The 18,444-nt window shown below is 48.8% G+C and overlaps 1 protein-coding gene and 1 pseudogene across 1 annotated transcript; both read left to right on the top strand.

The window, feature by feature from the left end:
• The first annotated feature begins 2,017 nt into the window (after positions 1 to 2,017).
• On the top strand, positions 2,018 to 12,433 carry LOC109770693 (uncharacterized; annotated as a pseudogene).
• A 382-nt stretch (positions 12,434 to 12,815) lies between these two features.
• Positions 12,816 to 17,088, top strand: LOC120969950 (transposon Ty3-G Gag-Pol polyprotein). Its single transcript, XM_073504903.1, has 3 exons — positions 12,816 to 15,329; positions 15,422 to 16,590; positions 16,644 to 17,088. The coding sequence occupies exons 1-3, from the start codon at positions 12,816 to 12,818 to the stop codon at positions 17,086 to 17,088; spliced, it is 4,128 nt and encodes a 1,375-aa protein (XP_073361004.1).
• The last annotated feature ends 1,356 nt before the right edge of the window (positions 17,089 to 18,444 follow it).

Here is an 18,444-nt window from a genome sequence, read left to right as displayed (position 1 = left end):
TGAGGAGTTCTTTCAGTTTTTCAATCAAAAGGCCCTCGATAAATCAACGATCACTTGCTACTGTCTGTAAGTAGTACTACTTATGTCATTAAGTCTCTCTATATAGCTCAGCTCTTTCATTGCATGTATTTATAATTATCCTCATTATATTATGCAGATTGAAGATCGCCGAATTGAAGAAAAGAAAAATCGGTAATATTGGATTCATTAACACAAATCTCATAGATGCAACTGAGGTTAAATATCATGCTGAAAATACCGAGGCCAACTTGCTACGATCGTTGGTAATAAATGAAAATAAAGATATAATACTCTTTCCTTACAACTTCAAGTGAGTGTTACTGTCTTGTGCATATTCGGTTTCCCTTATTAGTCCAGGTTATAGTAATGTAATTGATGACTTATGCATGCGTGCGCAGCTTACACTATATTCTCCTAGAGATTAAGCTTGAGCAGGGACTAGTAACCGTCTTAGACTCGAGACGAAAAGATCCCCAGGACTATGCGGACATGACTCAAATGCTCGAGAAGTAAGTTAAATCGATCATTATCCACCATATCAGCAACTTTGTTCATTTCCTGATATCAAGTAATTGTTTTCTTTGTGTGACAGAGTTTGGAGAAAATTCACCAAAAAAGCTCCGGGACTGCCGAAGAAGCTGCAATTTAGACACCCGAAAGTAAGTACTATAGTAGCATGTTCCGCGCATCTCCTAGTGATTCAAGCGCTAGTTTCATCAATACCATTTAGCATGCTTGCTTATCAGTTTGATTGGCCTCTATTTCTTGTAAAGTGGTTGTGGCAGGAAGCCGGGAATAATTACTGTGGATACTACGTTTGCGAGTCCATCCGCTACACGACCTGTGAGCGGGGCTACTCTGACGAACAATATGAAGTGCGTAAGCAATAATATTCACAATTTTATTTTATTACCATCATTTGTGTTGAGTTTCATTTATTCATATATATATGTATTGAACCCTTCTTCAAATTAGATCTTTCAGATGCAGGATGAACTCCTACCACCAAATCGTATGCGAGCAATTCAAGAGGAATTGGCGGCATTCTTCCTTGACCACGTGATGGCTAAAAACGGAGAATACTATGTGGACCCTGTGTACATATATAATTAGGAGATTATATTGTAAGAGATAATTATTGTATATATGTAACCGGTAGTGTCGGATAGATATACGAGAACTTGTTGTTCGACCAATCTCTCGGAGAAGGAGAGGTGGTCGATATCACTTCTCTCTGTATGCATATATATGTTCATGACGATCTTCTGTTTCCTTCATTTGCTTACTAGCTAGCGTGTGTAGTCCTCTCTATACGCATATAGTACGTAGCGTCGACCAAGCACGGAGATAAAAGAGGACACTTCTCTCTATTAATTAGCTAGCTAACACAATATATGAAACACCTAAATTAACCCCCCAAAATCCCCAACCCCCTTTAAAAAAACAAAACCCCAGCCCCTGAAATGCTGACGTGTGGATGCCTATTGGTCCCGGTTAATGCCACCAACCGGGACTAACTGGGACCAAAGGCCCTCCTGCCTGGGCTCGCCGCACCGGCCACGTGGAGGCCCATTTGTCCCGGTTCGTGTAAGAACCGGGACTAAAGGGCTAGGGCATTAGTAACGACCCTTTAGTCCCGGTTCAACAACCGGGACAAAAGGCCCTTACCAACCGGGACAGATGACCATTTTTCTACTAGTGTCACTATCCCGATGTCAAAGTTTGTTCTCTATGTTTCAGTTTGTTGTCCCGTGGCAACGCACGAGCACCCAACTAGTCGTTATAGTGGGAGAAAAGTTCGGTCGTTCGGATCAGTTGGTTAGGAGCCTAACGTTTGGACGTTAGTATTGTTCTATTTTATTTACAGCTTTAAATCACGTGACAGACTTTAAAATAAAACTGTTTTATCAACAACATATTATGCCCTAGAAAAACCGCAAAAATGAGATAAAAAATAGACTGGGAATATATAGGAGTATTTCCCAGCCTCGCGTGTATCGCCTTTTCACGCTGCCGTGTCGGGCTCTCGGCTCGACCTCCTCGCTCGCGACCGGCGTCCGCGTCGTCGTCCCTCTCCCCCACCCACCGCTGGCCTCCCGCTCAGCCCAAACTTCCCTGCTCGCCACCGGCTCCGCCTCGCTTTCCAGCGCGTCGGCTAGCCGCTCTACCAGTCCTCCGCCTCGCTTTCCAGTGCGTCGGTGCCCTCGAAATGCTGTCTGGGAGGTGTTCGACGGAATGCTCCTGCGGGTCGGGAATACAGCTGGCCTCGTAGCCTTGCAGGTAAGGATTGGTCTGTTCCTCTGTTCGTTATTGCAAATTACAATGGCGTCTGAGGTTGAGTAATCCAAGGACTGGCTGGGACAGCCATCCGGTCGTTGCCCAACTTGACTACCAGAATTAAACTTTGGTGGTCGTTAAAACAGCGAGGAGTTCAAAAAGGAATGGCCCGCAAGTAAACATGAAAGAGAGTAGACGATGCGATGCCTATGAAACAAGTGTGGGTTTGGTGCTTGTGCTTGCCGTTGCTTGAGAATTTGAGATGCCTTGCGTCTTCTTCAACTTGTCACAGCGGTGCCTGTTTCTAGAAAAGAAAAGAATAAGAATCAAATAAAGGAAAACTCCACCAGCAGCTGCTAGTAGAATCAATCGAAGGAAAGGAATACTCCACGAACACCTAATGGTTGATCCCAGCGTCTCCTCCCACGACCTCTTCCCTGCACGCGCCTACATATACCCTCTCCACTCAACCCCCTCCAGCAAAACAATGTAGAGAAAAGGAACTCCGATCGAATTCCGTCGCAACTCAATCATCGTCGTCTTCGCTGCAGGGAGCCACGCCGGATTCACATTCGTAAGTAGTATGTACATACCTTTTCAAGCTTGTCCCCAAACTTTCGCAACAACAACTAACATCTGCATCTCGAAATGGTTCCAGCTAGCGTTGCGATGGACTTCGCCGTGGACGCTGCGCTCTGGGTGTTGGGCAAGGCGCTGGCCCCGGTCACAGACGGCCTGCTGGAGTCATGGGCGGCCAGCGATGGGCTTGGCCACAACATCGACGCCCTCAAGATGGAGCTCCTCTATGCGCAGGGGATGCTCGACAACGCGCAGGGCAGGGAATTCCGCAGCCCCGCGCTCAAGGAGCTTCTACACAAGCTCCGGGAGCTCGCGTACGGGGCGGACGACGTGCTCGACGAGCTCGACTACTTCCGCATCCAGGATGCATTCGACGGCACCTACCACGCCGCCGCCGACTTGGATGCACAGGGCTGCATTGATGGCCTCCTCCTCAATGCTCGGCACACCGCCAGGGACACTGCTCACAAACTCAGGCTTTCGTCCTTATGTTCGCGTGGTGCGAGCGCTAGCCATGGCGATCCTGACGATGAAGCAGAAGGTGGCAAACAAGGATGCCTATGTAGCATTCCCACTCGTGGCAGGCATCAAATCAGCTCCCCACCAGCGTCACCAACCAACAACGGTGGATGCATTTCCAAGGTCGCTTCTCGTGCTCGCAGCGCTGCCCACATTATCGGTAAGAACTTGACATGCTACTCTTTCCCGTCCGTCCACGATGGTGATGCCATGTTGGAATCGTCCAACATGGCAGCGAGTGGACGGCAAATCCTTTGTGGCTCCTGGAAGTCCAAGGCAGTACAGAGAAATCATGTAGTGCAAACTCCAAAAATGGAATTTGATAGGGTGGGGATGTCCCAAAAGATGATAGAAATAGTGGAGCAGCTGAAAGCACTATGTGGAAAGGTCTCCACCATCCTCAATCTAGAGCTATTGGGTTCTAATCGTACCCCAACCAAGACACTACTATGAACAGACCCCAAACCACCCCAAACATTGTCGAGCCTGAGTTATTTGGGAGGGATGGCCAGAAAAAGAGCATCGTGGATGATATTACACATGGTAAGTATTGTACAAATGAACTTACTGTGGTTCCACTTGTTGGTCCGGGTGGTATTGGGAAGACAACACTCACACAACACATATTTAGAGAACTCGAGAGTTCTTTCCAAGTTTCAGTTTGGATATGTGTCTCTCTTGATTTTAATGCAGATAGGTTGATACAAGAGATTGTGAACAAGATCCCTAAAGTGAACGGTGAAAAGGATAATGCTAGCAACCAAGAGTTAATTGAACAAACATTAAAATCTAAGCGGTTGTTGCTTGTTTTAGATGATGTGTGGACATATCATGAGGATGAGTGGAAAAAACTATTAGCTCCATTGAAACATAACGATGGAGAAAAGGGTAATGTGGTTATAGTCACTACACGAATTCCAAAGGTAGCAAGTATGGTCACCACAACTAATTCTTCAATCAACGTGGAACGTTTAAGTCATGAGGATACTATGTCTTTCTTCGAAGTATGTGTATTTGGTGACCAACGACCATGGGAAGACCATCCTGAATTACGTGATGTTGGGAATAGAATAGTAACAAAATTGAAGGGTTTCCCTCTTGCAGCAAAAACAGTTGGTAGGTTACTAAGAAACCAGCTTACCTTGGACCACTGGACAAGAGTTGCAGAAAGTAGAGAATGGGAATTACAGACCAACGACATTGACATTATGCCTGCCCTAAAGCTTAGCTATGATTATCTCCCTTTTCATCTACAACAATGTTTTTCCTATTGTGCATTGTTTCCAGAAGATTATGAATTTGGTAGCAAAGAGTTGACTCACTTCTGGATAGGACTAGGCATTATAAGGTCACATGATCAGGCCAAAAGAACAGAAGATGTTGCACTGTGCTATTTAGATGACTTGGTAAATCATGGATTCTTTAGAAAGAATGAGAAAGAAAATGGTCCTCGTTATGTTATTCATGACCTACTGCATGACTTGGCAGTGAAGGTTTCATCATATGAATGCCTTTGCATATATAGTTCTAATGTGAGGTCCATACAAATTCCTGCATCTGTACGTCACTTGTCCATCATTGTAGAAAATACTGATGTCAAAGATATAATCACTTTTAAAGAATACAACAGTTATTTGAGTGCACCAGGTAAAAGATTGAAAGTTCAGAACTTACGCACTTTAGTGTTGTTTGGTGAATACCATGGAAACTTTGCCAAAACTTTTAGGGGTTTATTTAGGGAAGCTAGAGCCTTACGCACTATTTTTCTGTCTGGTGCATCATATTCTGTGGATGCTGTGTTGCTGGACTTTTCAGAACTTGTCCATCTTTGCTACCTAAGGATCAAATCAGTTCGTAATAAGGACATGTGCTTACCTAGTGCATTGTTTAGATCCTATCACTTAGAGGTAATTGATCTAGAAAGTTGGGGCGGCAGCTTTGGTTCAACAAGTGAAATGAGCAACCTTGTAAAATTGCGTCATTTTGGTGTGCCGGAACATAGTCTTAAGCTTCACTCTAGCATATGCGAGGTTGGGAAACTTAAATTCCTAGAGGAACTGAGGAGATTTGAAGTGGGAAAAGAAACCAAGGTTTTGAACTAAGTCAACTAGGAGAACTGACAGAGCTTGGAGGATCACTTGGCATTTATAATCTCGAAAAGGTGCAGAAAAAAGACGAGGCAAATGAACTAAAACTGATACACAAAAACCACTTGTCAATTTAATACTAGAATGGTGTATTGATGGACCTAACAAGAATGCAGAACAAGAAGAACATGTCATTGAAAGTCTCGTACCACACAGTAATCTGCAAGACCTATGCATTAGAGGACATGGAGGTGCTAATTGCCCATCATGGTTGGGCAGGTACCTCTGTGTTGAAAATTTAGAATCTCTTTCCCTATGTGACGTATCTTGGAGCACACTTCCCCCTCTAGGGAAGTTGGGGTTCGTTGCTGGTGAAGGGTGGCAGAGTCATGTCTCAAGCCAAAGTTTCCATATTCTGAAAAGGCTAGAAATAGTCAACATACCAAAACTACAAAAATGGGCTGGAAACGAACCTTGTCATTTGTTCTCTGTTCTAGAGGTGGTCATCATTATAGATTGTCCTGAACTCGTGGAATTGCCATTTTCACACCCTACTAGCCATCGAGCAAAGCACGATGAGAATATGTCTTGGTTTCCTAAACTACGGGAGCTCAAGATTATATGCTGCCCCAAATTGGCGTCATTGCCTCCAATCCCTTGGACTCAAGCTCTGTGCTCTGCTGAGATAAGGCAAGCAGGATCAGTATTTGAGGAGCTAGTTTACCCAAAGAACTACGGATCGGAATTGAGTTTGGAAATTGAGGGAAAAGATGGTCAGCATGGCGTGCTGTGGAATGGGCTGGCTTTCCATAATCTAGCTGGTCTGAAAGGGCTGTGGGTGAAGAACTGCCCTCCCCTGCCACTGATTCACCTCCAAAAGCTAAAATCTCTCAAGTTCCTCGTGATAACCGGTATGAGCAACTCGTTGCTGCTGTTTGAAGGTGAAGGCTATAATACTGAATGCCCGCTTCCAGTTGAACATATTGGGATCAAGGAGTGTGGTGCTGATGGGAAGGAACTGACACAACTATTATCTCATTTTTCGAAGCTCACTAAGTTGGGAGTGAGAAGTTGTGAGAAGATAACAGAGCTTGGCGTGGAGGTGCTTCAGACAGAGATGACGACACCATCATCTCCATGTAATGAAATTGGAATTGAATATGCACAAGAAAGGCACCATCAGACAAGAGGGGAGGAGGTAGAAGATGCAGCAGCAGGAGGAGGAGGTCTGCTGCTCCTGCCTCGGCAACTAGAGGAGTTGACCATCATTGGTTGCAGAGAGCTGCGGTTACTCTCCGATTCACTTGGCAAGGACAGCAAACACGGAGGAGGGCTCCAGAGTCTTTGTCCCCTCCAAAGTCTCTGCTCCCTCCGCTCGTTGGAGATATATGATTGCCCCAGGTTCCTCTCGTCCTATTCGTCCTCCGCCTCATCTTGTTTCCCCTTCCCGACCTCCCTGCAAAAACTCCTTCTCTTTGGCGCGGAGGGCATGGAGACGCTGGTTCCCCTCTCAAATCTCCTCTCTCTCACCGATTTAACTGTGCATAACTGTGGGGATCTAAGAGGCGACGGCTTGTGGCCTCTCGTCGCCCAGGGCCGACTCACACAATTACAAATCACTGAAACCCCCAAATTCTTCACTGGTTCTGAGCCCTCACAACCGCATGACCAAGAGATTCCTTCCTCTTCATCCAAACTCGAGCGTCTCTGGACAGATGATTTGGTGGGAGTCCTTACCGCGCCCATCTGCGAACTCCTCTCTTCCTCCCTCACCAAATTAATCTTTTGGGAGAACAAAGAGGTTGAGCGCTTCACAGAGGAGCAAGAGGAGGCCCTTGCCCTCCTCAGTTCCCTCCAGGAACTCGAGTTTTTGGGCTGTGAGAAGCTGCAGCGCCTCCCTGCAGGGCTAACCAAGCTTGCCAGCCTCAAGATATTACGCATCTGGGGGTGTCCAGCCATTCAATTGCTGCCCAAGGACAGACTACCAAGTTCTCTGCAAGAATTAGAGATCAGAGACTGTCCTGCCATCAAATCTCTGCCCAAGGACGGCCTTCCAAGTTCACTACAAAAATTAGAGGTTCCTTATGGCATCAGCAAGGAGCTTAAAAGGCAGTGCCGCAAGTTAAAAGGAACCATTCCAATAATCATAGACTACGACAACAACGACTACTAATCCAAGGTAACAGACAATGACAATTGATGGCCTGTACTCATTCCACACTTTCCCACCATCAAATTTACGTTACTTTCCATAATTAATCTCGTAATTAGGCATCAGAGTAGTTGTCTTTTTGTTTGCTTCACCGCAGTTACTGTCGTGCCATCTGAATAACCCACTTGTTTTACTTATCTGAATGTGCAGGGCTCTTCTTGGATGTGTACATTCTTCTACCCTAGCCTTGTAGATCCAGTTCTCTCTGTATCAAGCAAAGTTCATGGAGTTTCTGCCCTTGCAAGCATGAAGGTTTCAGATTATTATTGCACCCGTCCATTATTATAATGGTTATGGTTAGTATATACTACATGAATAATCACTCCCTACTCCCGTACACCACTTCTTGAGCACTTTTTACAAATTTAAACCGTCATTTGTTGTAATGCGTCTCGTTATTTTATTTTGGTTACCTCAGAAAGTTTCTGTTTCATATGTTTTGAGTTGATCTACTTACTGCTGAAATTGAACAAATGCTTTCTTGTTTGCATCCATCCCCAACTCACACCACTTTCCATCGCATTTTCCTGATCCCACACACGTCAAACATTTTCATTTTATTAGTTTCGCTTACCGCATAATCTGAGCAATATGTGTTTCAATCTACCATGCAGGCCTCTGCTATGGAGCTCTAAAAATTCTTCGACCTTTGAAGAACTTTCTGCATGCGCAATTTTGGACGCCATGCCCTTGGTTGGCATCTCCTATGTAACTATGGTATGTATATGTAAGAACGTCACTTTACCCTTTGGAAAATAATCCATGGTGACCACACACGTCGAGTCATTTTGGTTTACTTTGTATTACATGTTACTTTGTATTATATGTTATCTTTCAATCTACTTCGCAGGAATCTGTCTTGGAGTTGTACATTCTTATAGCCTTGGAGAGCTCTCTCCTTCTACAGAAAAAGAAAAAAAATAAAAGGAGAAAAGAGAAAAAAAAGGAAAAAGAAAAAAGAAAAAAGAAAAAAAGGAAAAGAAAGGAAAAAGATTTTAAAAAGAGAGAGTAAAGCTCTCCATCTTTTCAGTGTTCGCACGTGTGGTAGTCTTGTTACATTATGAGAGGTGTTTGTGTAGTTGTTGTATGTTCTTTCACAGCAAAAGTAGTAATATCAATTGTGTAGGGTTGTTTGTCTGATAGTTGTGTTGCATATTTGGAAATCAACATGGCAGTAGTAGCTCCCACAAAAGGAAAGGGAAATGGAAATTTGCAAGGGAAAGAAGTAAATCCATTATGTGGTTTTTGTGTGGTATCTGCATGAAAAGGGAGAAATATTAACTGGCTATGAGTTCCGGGACTACGGGAAGCTGCAGCGCCTCCCCGAGGGGCTAACCAAGCTCAAGAGATTACAGATCAGAGAATGTCCAGTTGCTGCCCAAGGACATCCTCCTGAACCCTCTGCAAGAATTAGTGATCAAGCATTGTACGTTCGTCAAATCTCTGCCCAAGACGGCCTGACAAGTTCACTATGGAAATTAGAAGTTTTTATTGACATCAGCGAGGAGCTAAAAAGGAAGTGCCGCAAGTTAAAAGGAACCATTCCGATTATCGAAGGCTACAACTAATCCAAGGTAGCATCCAATTCCTTGTTTGTACACATTCCCAGTTCCCACCCACAAGTTTACATTACTTTCCGTAATTATCTTTTTGTTTGATCCACCGCAGTCACTGTTGTGCCATCTGAATAACCCGCTTGTTCTAATCTTTATGTGTAGTGCTTGGATTTGTACATTCTTCTAGCTTAGCCTTGTAGACCCAGTTCTTTGTGTCCAAGCACAGTTCCTGGAGTTGCTGCCCATGCATTTTGAAGATCTCCCATTATAGCACCCATCCATTGCTAAACTGGTTAGTCTATGAATTATCGTCCATTACTCCCATACTTCAATTCATGCACTGTTTACAAATTTAACCCGTAGTTTGTTGTGCCGTGTGGCCCGTGTGTCGTTAATTTGGTTACGTCAGAAGTTTACCCTTCTTGTGTTTTGAGTTGTTCTAGTTACTACCGAAATTGAACAAATACTTCCTTGCTTGTGTCCATCCCCAACTCCTACCACTTTCCATTGATTTTCCATGATCTCATCTCTCTCAAGGATGGCTCCGAAGTTGTCTGCAATAATTTGGGATCTCCTACTGTTATACCCAAGGACCACCTCCTAAGTTCACCACAAGCATTACATGTCTGTGGTGACAGCAGCAAGGAGCTAAAAAAGGCAGTGCAGCCGGTTAAAAGGAACAATTCCAATAATAAGAGATGCTGAATTTCAATCAATGGTAACAAACAAGTTCCTTGTTAGAACTTCTGATCGGTTCCTACCCAAATATTTCTATTGTGTTTACTAATAAATTAAGTTCGTAAGCACCAGAGAAATTCTCTTTATGTTTGCATCACCACAATATTGTCATTTTCATCTGACCAACCCACACAGGTTAATATTCTCTATGTGCAGAGCCCTTCTTGGATGCGCACATTCTTCTAGCCTTGCCTTGTTATGTCTTTCACGAAGTTGGCAATCCATCTGTAAATGCCTCCATGTACATAAACTGGTTAGTGTATGCATAGTCACCTGCTTTATAAATTTAATCTGTACGTAGCAGTTCTGCATGTTGTTCGCCTTTCATGTGTTTTGAGTTGTCATGGACCATGACTGAATACTAAAGTTCAAATGCTTGCTCATTTGTATCCAACCCTTCCCACCAATTTCAAGTTTTTTTAGATAATGAAAACTTTTATTACCGAAAAAGGCTTTCGCCCCGCTTTATAAATAAAGCAAACCACCACAGCCAAACGGTACAACAAGGTTCACCCCCACACACACACACAAAGTCGCACAGCATAGAGTACAAATAGGTTCTGCTGAGGGCACAGCTCAACAAGCCCTGAAAAGAAAAAACGAACGCGGGTCAACCGCAGCAGCAGCATCTAAGGGACTAATCCGGCTCGGGTGGTGGGGGAGGAAGCATGTGCGCCTATTACGCCTATCCCCTGCATCATAGATGCATATATAGCCTCACTTAATCTGAACCATGTCGTTTTCAGCCTACTTTGCAGGCCTCTGCATGGAGTCGCAAATTCTTCTGCCCTTGCATTCACACATAGTGTGTGCTTCATGTCCTTGGGTGGTATCACCTCCCTGTGCAGATATGGTATGTATATGCAAGTCCACACTTTATACCTCATAAAACTAATCCATGATATTTACCTTGTTTCTTCATAACCCACAGGTCACACCCAAGTCATATTGCTTTGGTTGTGATTTCCTTATAACAACAAAATCTAAAGTGTTTCTTACCTCATTTAAATCTACTTTGCAGGGATCTGTCCTGGACTTGGGCTTTCTCATAGCCTTGTAGAAATCTCTTCATTCTTCTGGCAAAAAAAAGAAAAAAGAAGAAAAAAAAGAAAAGAAAAAAGAAAGCAAAAAAGAAAAAAGGAAAAAAAAGAGAAAAAAGGACAAAGGAAAAAATAAAAAATAAAAGGGAAAAAAGAAAAGGAAAGAAAAAAAAAGAAGTTTTTTACCTAAAAAATCCAAACATTCAAAGTTAACACATATTGTTTTGTGGTATCTTTAAAATGGGTAGTTGTGTCACTGTATGACGTTCTTTCAAGAAAAAAAAGGTAGCGGCATTGTTCGATTTCGAGTTCCAAACTTTCTTACTCAGAAATAGGACCTGTTGCCTGATAGTTGTGTTCAAAATTAGGAAACTAACAAGGGAGTATTAGGTTCTTGTAAAAGAAAAGAAAAGAAAGGAAAAGAGGAAACAAGCGAACCAAAAGAAAGAAGAGTAAAACAGGGAAAATAGTAGCAGACTCCTTTGTGCTGGATTAATGAAGTATGCACCCTGCAGCGTGTTAGACTGGACCTGAATTAATAAGGTATGTGTTATTTGCAAATTACGAGGTATGTGTTAGACTGGACATGAGTAAAATCTATTAAAATTACACAATGATTTATTTTGTAGATCAGCCTCCTTGGAAGCAATAGTATATGCAGAAGTTGTGGTTAGTTCAGGTTGTCTTCTGCCACTGCAATGGCCATAAAAGTAATGGTACTGTCCGGTGAATGCAATCTGTTCCAAGCGCTTTTGTATCAAAGCCAGGATTATATGGTTCTTGAACTGCATGCGCACAATGGTGAGTACATTTAGATTTTAGTTTATCTTTGAAATTCTCGCCTTGTGTGACATCCTTTATGACTTGTTCTGTACTCTTGCTTTGTTGCAGTGAACTGAAACATCTTCAGCTTAGACTATCCAATCAATCGTGAAACACTGCCATGAATATCCGACCAGGCCAAAATGCTCCTTCAGATGAAAGTAACGGTATTGTTCAATGAATGCAATCTGTTCCAGGCACTTCTGTAACAAAGCCAGGATTATATAATTCTTGAACTCCATGGTGCACAATGGTGAGTACATTTAGACCTTAGTCTATTTCAGAAATTCCTTGCCTTGTGCATCCTTTATGACTTGTTATGTTCTGTTCCGTTGCTGCAGTGAACCGAATCATCTTCAGCTGTCATGTGGGGCGCTGCGTACAGGCGCGGGCCACGCGCCCAGGAGCAGCAGCCGACGGCCACAGCCGGCGAGGCGTGATCGGGGCAAGGAGTCCTGATCCGTATACATTGGTTCCTAGAGTCCAGGAGTAGTTTGTTACAGTTTGTTAGCAGCCCATGAGGCCTTTATATATCGTGTAATCTGCACCTTTTGACGGCAAGCAATAAATCATTATTTCCTACCTCTTCCTCTACTCCTAATCTCTTCTCCTGGGCCATTGAGCAGTTAGGCAAAAACCCTAGCGCTCCTATCAACCAAGACTACGAACTACGTAGTCGAGGTCCGGCTGTCTTGGGCACCGAGGTCCTTGACAACTTGGTATCGGGTTCCAGGCGTTCCTCTTCCTCGTCCACGCCTCCGCAGCCCGCCTCCACCCCTGCGTCCGCGCCAAGCCCACCTCCATCGCCAACATCCGGCGTCGCCTCGGTTACTTCCGCCATGGTAGAACCAACCACCGCTGATTTGGCCAAGATGATCGAGGCCTTGACTGCAACGGTGGCGTCCCTGCAGACGTCCGTCACCGCACTGCAGAAGGAGAAGTCACCACCGCTGATTTGGCCAAGATGATCGAGGCCTTGACTGCAACGGTGGCGTCCCTGCAGACGTCCGTCACCGCACTGCAGAAGGAGAAGTCCGCCTCCTCGTCGGGCGCTGATGGGGCCCACGATGGGCAGCACCACAACGATCGACCACCCCGGTTTCAGAAGATGGACTTCCCCAAGTTCGACGGCAAGTCCGACCCTCTCGCATTCATCAACAGATGCGAGTCCTTCTTCCATCAACAACGGATCGCCGAGGAGGAGAAAGTGTGGATGGCGTCATACAATCTCGAGGGTACTGCCCAACTGTGGTATATGCAGGTCCAGCGCGACGTGGGCACACCTCAGTGGCGCCGCTTCACCGAGCCGCTCAATCTCCGCTTCGGGCCACCTCTGCGCGCTAACCCACTGGGCGAACTGATGGCATGCAAGCGCACGACGTCCGTCGTCGACTTCCAGGAGCGGTTTGAGGCGCTCCTTCCCCGGGCAGGCTTCTTATCGGAGACACAGATGGTTCAGATCTTCACCGCGGGACTCCAGCCACCCCTCAGCCTCAACGTGGAGATCCACAACCCGCGGTCCCTCGCCGTCGCCATGAGTCTCGCCCGCAAGTTGGAGCTGCGCGACCAGTGCACGCTCGCCTCCGCGCCACCGGTTCGTTTTCAGCAGAAGGGCATCCTGCCGGCGCCCGTACCACGCCTCGCGCCCCCCGCACCGGCACCACCAGCCGCACCCCAGCCTGCCCCCGTTCTGCCGGAAGGGCGCCAAATCAAACGCCTGTCACAGGCGGAGATGGAGGAACGCCGTCGCCTGGGCCTCTGCTTCAATTGTAATGAGAAGTTTGGCAGGGGCCACAACCGCGTGTGTCAGCGCATCTTTCTCCTCGACCTGGCGCCAGACGACGACGACGACGCGGCCTCCGCCACCGCTGATGCCTCGCCGGCCGACCCTCAGATCTCGCTCCACGCAATCTCCGGCGTGCGCACGAGCGAGACCATGCAGATGCATATCACACTCGGGGGTGTCTCCCTCCTCGCCCTGATCGACTCCGGCTCCACCCACAACTTCATCGCCGAGGAGGCGGCCGCCCGTGCTACACTGCCATCCCCCACCCCTAAGAAGATGCGCGTAACGGTGGCCAACGGCGAGCGCGTTCCGTGCCAGGGCGCATACCGCGCCGTGTCCTTCCACATCGACCAAGAGGCGTTCTCGGAGGATTTCCTCGCCTTGCCGCTCGCGGGCTACGACGTCGTCCTGGGCACGCAGTGGCTTGCAACGCTTGGGCCGATCCTGTGGGATTTCCACACCCTCTCCATGACGTTCTGGCGGGAGGGCCATCGGGTGTGCTGGCGCGGCATTGCAGGACCGGCTGGACCAGCCCTGAAATCATACAGCGGCCGCGACTTCCTCGACGCCATCATCACCGAGTTCGACGGCATCTTCGCCGAACCCTCCGGCATGCCACCACCCCGCGGCCGCGACCACGGCATCACCCTGCTGCCCGGTTCCGCTCCGGTGGCCGTCTGTCCGTATCGCTACCCGGCCGCGCACAAGGACGAGTTGGAGCGTCAGTGCACCGCCATGCTCGCCCAGGGCATCATCCGAGCGAGTTGTTCCGCATTCTCCTCGCCGGTACTGCTGGTCCGCAAGCCCGACGGGTCCTGGCGCTTCTGCATCGACTACCGGGCCCTGAACGCCATCACCGTCAACGATGCATTTCCGATCCCGGTGGTGGACGAACTCCTCGACGAGCTCCGGCGCGCTCGTTTCTTCACCAAGCTCGACTTGCGCTCCGGCTACCACCAGGTGCGGATGCGCGCAGAGGACATCCCAAAGACCGCCTTCCGCACCCACGACGGCCTCTACGAGTTCCTGGTGATGCCGTTCGGCCTCTGCAACGCGCCGGCGACGTTCCAGGCACTCATGAATGATCTGTTGCGGCCGTACCTGCGCCGTTTCGTTCTCGTCTTCTTCGACGATATCCTCATTTTCAGTGAGACGTGGGCCGACCATCTCCGACATGTGCGCACCGTCTTCACCGTCCTGCACCAGCACCGGCTCTTCGTCAAGCGATCCAAATGCGCGTTCGCCGTCGAGTCGATCTCCTACCTGGGTCACACCATCTCCGCTGCAGGAGTGGTCATGGACCCGGAAAAGGTGCAGGCAGTGGCCGACTGGCCGCAGCCACGCTCGGCGCGCGCGGTCCGAGGGTTCCTCGGCCTTGCGGGGTACTACCGCAAGTTTGTCAAGGAGTTTGGCGTGGTCGCCGCGCCCCTAACGGCCCTCCTTCGCAAGGACGGCTTCTCCTGGTCGCCGGAGGCGGCAACAGCTTTTACCGCCCTCAAGACGGCGGTCACCACGGCTCCCGTCCTCGCGTTGCCGGACTTCACACGGCCGTTCATTGTCGAGTGTGACGCCTCTACGTACGGCTTCGGGGCCATCCTTCTCCAGGACCAGCACCCGGTGGCTTTCTTTAGCCGGCCGGCCGCGCCTCATCACCGTTCCCTGGCAGCATATGAACGGGAACTCATCGGCCTGGTGCTCGCTATTCGTCATTGGAGACCATACCTCTGGGCCGACAATTTGTGGTAAAAACTGATCACTACAGTCTCAAATTCCTCCTTGACCAGCGTTTGGCAACCATTCCGCAGCACCATTGGGTCGGCAAACTACTGGGGTTCGACTTCACCGTGGAGTACAAGGCAGGTAGTACAAACACGGTGGCGGACGCCCTTTCCCGCCGCGACACGGAGGAGACGACGGTCATGGCGATATCGGGTCCTCGCTTTGACTTCATCGATCGCCTACGGCAAGCTACGTCAACCGACCCGGCGCTCGTCGCGCTGCGCGAGGATATCACGGCGGGCACGCGGCAGCTGCCGTGGTCGCTCTCCGACGGCCTCGTCACTTTCAACGGCCGCCTCTACATTCCGCCGTCGTCCCCACTACTCCAGGAGCTCCTCACTGCAGTGCACGACGACGGGCACGAAGGCGTCCTGCGCATGTTGCATCGTCTCCGCCGTGACTTCCACGCGCCTAACCTTCGCAAGACGGTGCAAGAGTACGTCCGCGCCTGCGGTACTTGCCAGAGGTACAAGTCCGAGCACTTGCACCCCGCCAGTCTGCTGCTTCCGCTGCCGGTGCCCACGGGCGTGTGGACTGACGTCGGCATCGACTTCGTGGAAGCGCTCCCTCGCGTGGGCGGGAAGTCCGTCATCCTCACCGTGGTGGATCGCTTCAGCAAGTACTGCCACTTCGTGGCGTTGGCCCACCCGTACACGACGGAGTCGGTGGCACAGGTGTTCTTCGCCGAGATCGTGCGCCTCCATGGCGTTCCGCAGTCCATGGTCTCTGACCGCGACCCCGTCTTCACCTCGGTTTTTTGGCGAGAGCTCATGCGTCTCACCGGGACGAAGCTGCACATGACGTCGGTGTTTCATCCTCAAGCGGATGGCCAAACGGAGGCTGCTAACAAGATCATTGTTATGTACCTGCGTTGCCTCACAGGGGATCGTCCGCGGCAGTGGCTACGGTGGCTTCCCTGGGCCGAGTACATCTACAACACCGCCTACCAGACAGCGACCCAAGAAACTCCGTTCAAGCTCGTGTATGGCCGCGACCCTCCCACTATTCGCTCTTACGAGCCAGGCGACACGAGGGTGGCGACCGTGGCCAAGAGCATGGCGGAGCGCGACGAGCTACTCGCTGACGTCCGCTATCGTCTACAGCAGGCGCAGGCGGTCACAAGTCCTACTACGACAGACGCCATCGCGACGTTCGGCATGTCGTCGGCGATTGGGTGTGGCTTCGTCTTCGCTAGCGCGCCGCGTCTTCTCTCAACTTGCCAACCAGGGGCAAGCTCAAGCCACGCTTCTACGGACCGTACCGCATCTCGGAGGTCGTCAACGACGTCGCCTACCGCCTTGAGCTTCCGGTGCGCTCGCGCCTCCATGACGTGTTCCACGTGGGCCTCCTCAAGAAGTTCTTCGGTACGCCTCCAACTGCACCGCCGGGTTTGCCTCCGATCCACAACGGTGCGGCTGTCCCGGAACCAGAACGCGTGACTCGTTCACGCCTAGCACGTGGCGTTCGCCAGCTCCTTGTCCACTGGACGGGCGAGGCTGCATTATCGGCAACATGGGAGGATCTTGACAGTTTCATCGAGCGCTACCCCGCTTTTCAGCTCGAGGACGAGCTGCTCGTCGAGGGGGGGAGAGATGCCATGTGGGGCGCTGCGTACAGGCGCGGGCCACGCGCCCAGGAGCAGCAGCCGACGGCCACAGCTGGCGAGGCGTGATCGGGGCAAGGAGTCCTGATCCGTATACATTGGTTCCTAGAGTCCAGGAGTAGTTTGTTAGGCATAGTTTCCAGTTTGTTATCAGCCCATGAGGCCTTTATATATCGTGTAATCTGCACCCTTTGACGGCAAGCAATAAATCATTATTTCCTACCTCTTCCTCTACTCCTAATCTCATCTCCTGCGCCATTGAGCAGTTAGGCAAAAACCCTAGCGCTCCTATCAACCGAGACTACGAACTACGTAGTCGAGGTCCGGCTGTCTTGGGCACCGAGGTCCTTGACATCAGCTTGGACTAGTTTAATCATCAATCGGGAAATGCGGCCATGAATATGCGATCAAGCCAAAACCTTCCTTCATATGGTGTGTGATGTACTCCGATCTAGTGTTGTTCTCAGTTTGGTATCATAATGCAAAGTATTTACCCTAGCAAAATGGTGAGAAGTGCTTACAGTGTTTGTTGACCCCTTTATTAGCAGATAAAACATGCATGGAAGGTACTGGCGAAATGGTTGGCATTTTCTTCACAAAAGGAAAATGCTGCTCATGTGGTTTGCATGGCGTCTTCAGTGTCATGCTCTGGAAATCCTACTCTGATGGGCTCTCGTGAGAGAGGGAAATGAAGGGAAAATATGAAAAAACCTAAAAAGGGAAGAAAGAAAAGGGGGAAATATAACATATAAAAGCAACTCTCCATCTACTCGCACTCTGCACAAGTGGCTGAGATGTGCAAAATGCGGAGAGCCGAAGACCCCAACTGAAACCCCCATGGCTCCATGCTGTGGTGGTGTTGAGAAGGTCAGAAGTTTGCCATGGTGGCGAAGGGTGGTGCTAGGAGCGTGATGGAATTCTCCGGCGGGCGCAGCGTCTGCGAGTCATCTTCGTTTTCGTTGATCCGCCGTTGTCGGCATTTTCTTCCTTTTGTATTTTCTCTTTCTTTTCTTTTGGGCGTGCCTGTGCTGCTTCCGCCCCAGCACCTATCGTTGGTTGTATTGATGTTGTTGCTTTGTAATACAAAGCGGGGGGAAACCCTTTTCGGTAAGTAGCGGCGACGCCAATGATTCTTGGTGGTGAGCGATCCAGGGCGGCGGCGAAGGAAGAGAATAGGTGTCATCCCTGTTTGGTCTGAGTTCGAGCCTGCTTGTGCTCCGCTTGAAGTTGAAGCTGCATCCGGTGACATGGACTTGAGATATCCTTGCTGGTCAGGTGTGCTCTACAGAAGACACATTCAACAGAGTGCTTCTTGATGAAGAACACGTTCATCCAGGGTATTCGGTGGCCAGTTCATTGCAGGTAGAAGCAAAAGGCGTGTTCTGGTACGCGGACGCATGGGCATGCAGAGATGGGTGGTGTTGG

The sequence above is a fragment of the Aegilops tauschii genome, chromosome 1 (assembly GCF_002575655.3).
Source record: "Aegilops tauschii subsp. strangulata cultivar AL8/78 chromosome 1, Aet v6.0, whole genome shotgun sequence".
Lineage (NCBI taxonomy): Eukaryota > Viridiplantae > Streptophyta > Magnoliopsida > Poales > Poaceae > Aegilops > Aegilops tauschii.
This window is presented reverse-complemented; position numbering and strand designations above follow the sequence as displayed.

Bases quoted from the DNA above. Each gene is read 5' to 3' on its own strand.
- LOC120969950 (XM_073504903.1), top strand. From the start codon at position 12,816: ATGATCGAGGCCTTGACTGCAACGGTGGCGTCCCTGCAGACGTCCGTC. The intron at 15,330-15,421 runs GTGCTCGCTATT...CTCCTTGACCAG, and splicing joins AACGGGAACTCATCGGCCTG to CGTTTGGCAACCATTCCGCA. The intron at 16,591-16,643 runs GTGTGGCTTCGT...CTTGCCAACCAG, and splicing joins GGCATGTCGTCGGCGATTGG to GGGCAAGCTCAAGCCACGCT.